General features: G+C 44.8%; 1 protein-coding gene across 1 annotated transcript in view; it reads left to right on the top strand.

Moving 5' to 3' along the window:
• The window catches only part of LOC113214434 (uncharacterized), a gene marked incomplete in the record, with an annotated part of 51,156 nt that extends 46,944 nt beyond the window's left edge, over positions 1-4,212 (top strand). The window contains 2 exon segments of the mRNA XM_052272928.1: positions 39-291; positions 3,783-4,212. Of these exon segments, the coding sequence (XP_052128888.1) occupies positions 39-291; positions 3,783-4,072 (543 nt within the window).
• Between the last annotated feature and the right edge of the window lie 284 nt (positions 4,213-4,496).

Genomic DNA, 4,496 nt, shown 5'->3' with positions numbered 1-4,496 from the left:
TTTACACGAAGTGTTAAAGTTTTTTTTTCTACTTGCAGCTCTCGGCTGGAGGCTATCTAATCAAGACGCTGGCGGGAAAAACTTTTCAAATTTTCTGCGAGCCGTCGTCTACCATTGAGACGGTTAAAGACATCATTCGGGACGAGGATGGCGCTCCAATTGATCAACAGCGTCTCATTTACGCCGGAAACCAGCTCGAGGACTGCAGAACTCTATCCGACTACAACATTGTACCAGGGTCCGAGCTGCTTCTCGTATATCGGCTGCGCGGTGGTGGCTGCCCCACAGAAGGTGAGTGCTGCACTGTAAAAAAATCAGTCTTGGATACGGAGCCTGTCACGGCGTTCCATACCTCACTTTTAGGAGTGATTTTCGAAAGCGGTTCGGAGATTTACCGTACCTCTGGCCACCGTACCAACGAATTTTACACAAGCTAGCATAGGGAAGGGGGTAAGGAACGCTGTAACAGACCCCGTACTCAAGACGAAGACTTCCGGTTCAAAATTAACGCTTTTTCGTACCGTTCCGTACCCTGTCTCCGTTTTAAATGGGCTCTTATGGGGGAAGAGGGTACGAAACCCAAGGTACGGAGACGCCGTAGGCTAAATATAGGGCACATTTCCGTATGGGCGACCGTCATTAATTTTTACAGTGTGCGTCGGCCCGCAGATTGCGTTGCGTGCACTCTAGAAAGGGTATCCTTTCTAGGTGCACTTGCTTCCCCTTCAATGAAAAAAAGGACTAGTAACATGTACCAGACAAATCCTAGTTAAATGGATGCTAGTTATTACAACTAGGATAATACTAAGCTTTACTAGAAGTTTAGTATCGTATACAAACTCAGGTATAATAACAGGTACCAGCCGTCTAGTAACTGAGTCTGGTTAGGTTAACTAAACTGTATAGTAAATTTCTGCACGTTTACTAGGCTATGCCTGTGGTCCGGCGGCGGTGGCATCACACTCTCTCGCACGCCTCTCTCCTCAGGTAGTCACCGTAGCCGAGTGGTCTAGGGTGCGGCCTTCCAAGGTAAAGGTCCGCGGTTCGAAACTCGGTCAGGGGCTTCGAAATTTCGTGGGTTAACGAGTACCCGTTGTAACCGTAGTAACGGGCAGACATCTTCTGTATTGCATTCGTATATTTTTTGAACACTCTTTCGAAAGAAAATGTGTGGTATCTGTAACTACACTGTAAGTCAAAGTGTGATACTTTTCACACATTTTCGTGTGATAAAATGCCCGGTGTGATTCCCTTGATTTATCACTCCTGGGGGAGTGATGAATTTTTATCACACATATTCTGTGATACTTATGGCAAAATAATGCGATAATTCTGGACTTATTGCAAAACAGTGTGATGCCTCAAAGTGTCACTCGAATAAGTGATGGTCATCACAAATATGAGCAATGAATGTAATATTATACTTTTGCTGCGATGATCATCACAACATCGTGCAATATTTCTTTATCAGAAAACGCGCAGTCAGTATCACACTCGGATTTACAGTGTAAGCCGTCTGGTAAACAGTACTAGCAATCGCAAAAGTGTGCAGTATCTGTAACTAGACACCTTGTAAATTTTACTAGACTTTGTGTTACTACACTGTAAAAAATATTAGTAATTTTACTAGCTACTGGGTGGGGAAATTTCATGTACAAAGGTTCGGGATTTGCAGTACATGGGTTGGGAATTTACCTACTGGAATGGAAAGTAGCCTTTGCATGCCACTTGCGCTGTGAAAGGATCCTTTCATGCCCACGCAAGTGAATTTACTGACTTCATTGACTGCAAATTTCCCGACGTGGGCTAGAAAGGGTCCGTTCGGCACCCACCGTTTGCGAATTTCCCCAAGCCGACGAGGGAATCCCGTGGCCGTGGGCAGAAAAGTGTACTTGCGTATCCCACTGCCTGCAAATTTCCTTGCGGCGGCTGCAAATTTCCCACAAATTCGTGACTGCCAGAGCGTCGTGGAAGGAGACGTGGGTTCGGACTACTACTACACTGACGCCACACCACCCCACACCAATCACCTCCTTTCTTTAACCTCGGCCACCCCGACGCGAAGCCCGCGATTGACTGCCGCTAGATGGCGTTTCAGTCAGCGCGTCTCCCACAAAATCAGCTTTTTTTATTAAATTAAAACTCCCTCCAGGTAATGGCAGTTAATTCTACGCAGTATGTTATAGAAGGAATCACCCTAACCGACAACAATCGGCGTTTGCCGAAAAAGTGAACCATATCCCCCAAATAATCTGTTAAATTCTAACGCTCGGGAGGTCTCCGCAACGACGTCTTGTTCAGTACGTCCCCCTCACCTCGTCACTGAGAGGTACGCCCACGTGCGTTCTTCCCATGTGACTTGTGACTTCACGTGTCGCTGGTGTGACATATTCTCTTCTTGAGATCGATAATCAAATTTTTGAAACTGAATTCGGTAACCGGTGGACTACTATATATACAGTCCAGTCGGCCCGAGAACAATTGGTTAAACTCGCACTTTGCCCCTAAGGACTGTCATCGGAGAGGAAATTTCCGTGCTAGTGGAGTGGCAACGCCGCCATCCTTGTCCTGGGCTGGAGATTTGCATGTGGTGGGCACGAAAGTCATCCTCACATGCGCGCAATGGGAAATTTGATGACGGTGAGTCAGTCTAGACTCCTTTCCTGCCCACGTAGTAAATTTACTGGTGGGTTGGAAAGACTCCTTTCCCAACCACATTGGCTTGTAAATTTCCCTACCAGTGGGCCGGGGATTTACAGGCTATTTGGGTCTGTAAATTTACCGAACACTAGCTGGCAAAGGAGCGTTGCCACGCGGGGAGGGGAAAATTCCCTCTAATTTTTTTTACAGTGTAGCCTGTCTGGTATCTTTTACTAGATTCCTAGTTGGTTCGTATTTTACTAGACTGTCTGGTACCTGGTACTAAGATCCTAGTAACTGCTACTTTTTTCAGTGTTCCCAAGTAACAGAGATTTGTCTGAAACACGTCAAGTTAAAGTATACTGACGTCACTACTATTTAGTCACGTTGACGTGTTTTAAATCGCGATATTTGACGCAATTTTGACGTCGAAGCAACGTAATATTGACACTTAAAAATCATCTCATGTCAGCTTTGACTTCTAAGTGACATACACGTGACTGTAGAGAGTCAATATTACGTCACTTTGACGTCAAAATTACGTCAAAAATCGCTACTTAAAACATGTGAACGTGACTTAATACACTCGCTACGGCCTGAAACACTACGTGTCCACTCCGGGCGAGAAAGCCGCGCCGTTTGCTGGGGGCGTAGTATAGGCGCTTTCTTCCAGAGTGGACACGTAGTGTTTCAGGCCGTAGCGAATTTCACCAGGAAGCACTCGGAGCAGGTGTCTGATTCCTCGCGCCCTCCAAGATGAAGGTCGAGCACACCTTTTGACGGGCGGGTCAAGTCGGCCACCCCAGCGTCACATTGCACGATGTTTTGATGGTCATCGCAGAAATAGTACAACATAAAATTAATTGCTTATGTGTGATGACCATCCCTAATTTGAGCGGTACTTCGAGGTATTATTGTTTGGTGCAATGTGCATCACACCGTTTTGCGATAAATCCGAAATCATCGCATTATTTCGCAATAATTATCACAGAAAATTTGTGATAAAAATGCATCACTCCCAAAAAAATGATAAATCATTCGTAATCACACGAAAATGTGTGAAAAGTATCACACTTATAGAATCACAATTTGTGTGTTTGTGGTACACTTATTAGCTTGTAATGTTTGCTTGTAATTTGCAGAGGACCACAGTGACAGTGCTCCAGGGGACGGTAGTGTGCAGGCCAAGGAGTCGCGCTCGACTTTGCCGGAGTTAGGCGACGCCTGCCCTGTGGGTGCCGCCCCTATCCCAGTTGTTGGTTCGACCATCGCCTACGATCCTACCGTACTGACAGTGGGTCGCATCAGGCCGGGAAAGAAATTGGCCCCTCCTTCATCTCAGAGTGCCAAGTACCACATACACTCGGACTTAGGAAACTGGTCTCTTCAGTTTGACGTCTTTGTTCTTGGTGAAAGGCCTCCATCTGCCTAAGAAAAATCTATTTTGTTGTTGTTAGAGCGTGCGTCTTTAGCATCTCTTAGAATTGTAAATACAACTCTAATTAAAATTGTTTTCTGCTCCACTAAATGCTCTCAATGATCCTGGTTATCTGAGAGTTTCTCTGTAGGCCTTCGTCGACTTGTACTATCCAAAGATGATAGATACATGTGTTATATAGTGGTATTTTTCTTGATAATCTGTACCTTCCGTCTTACTTAAACACGTGATTAAATATTGTTTTGATCATTTGTTTTCCGTCTTATGAAATCCGCAAACCACACGACCACACTTTGTTATTCGAAATGCAATAGTTTCATAAAAAAAACGATGCAATAATATGTGATCGAGATAATGAGAAAAACGCTATTCGTAAATTTTAATGTACCTGTGAAAGCGATAATTTTATAATCACTGT

The sequence above is a fragment of the Frankliniella occidentalis genome, unplaced genomic scaffold, assembly GCF_000697945.3.
Source record: "Frankliniella occidentalis isolate FOCC.00 unplaced genomic scaffold, Focc_3.1 Scaffold231, whole genome shotgun sequence".
Lineage (NCBI taxonomy): Eukaryota > Metazoa > Arthropoda > Insecta > Thysanoptera > Thripidae > Frankliniella > Frankliniella occidentalis.
This window is presented reverse-complemented; position numbering and strand designations above follow the sequence as displayed.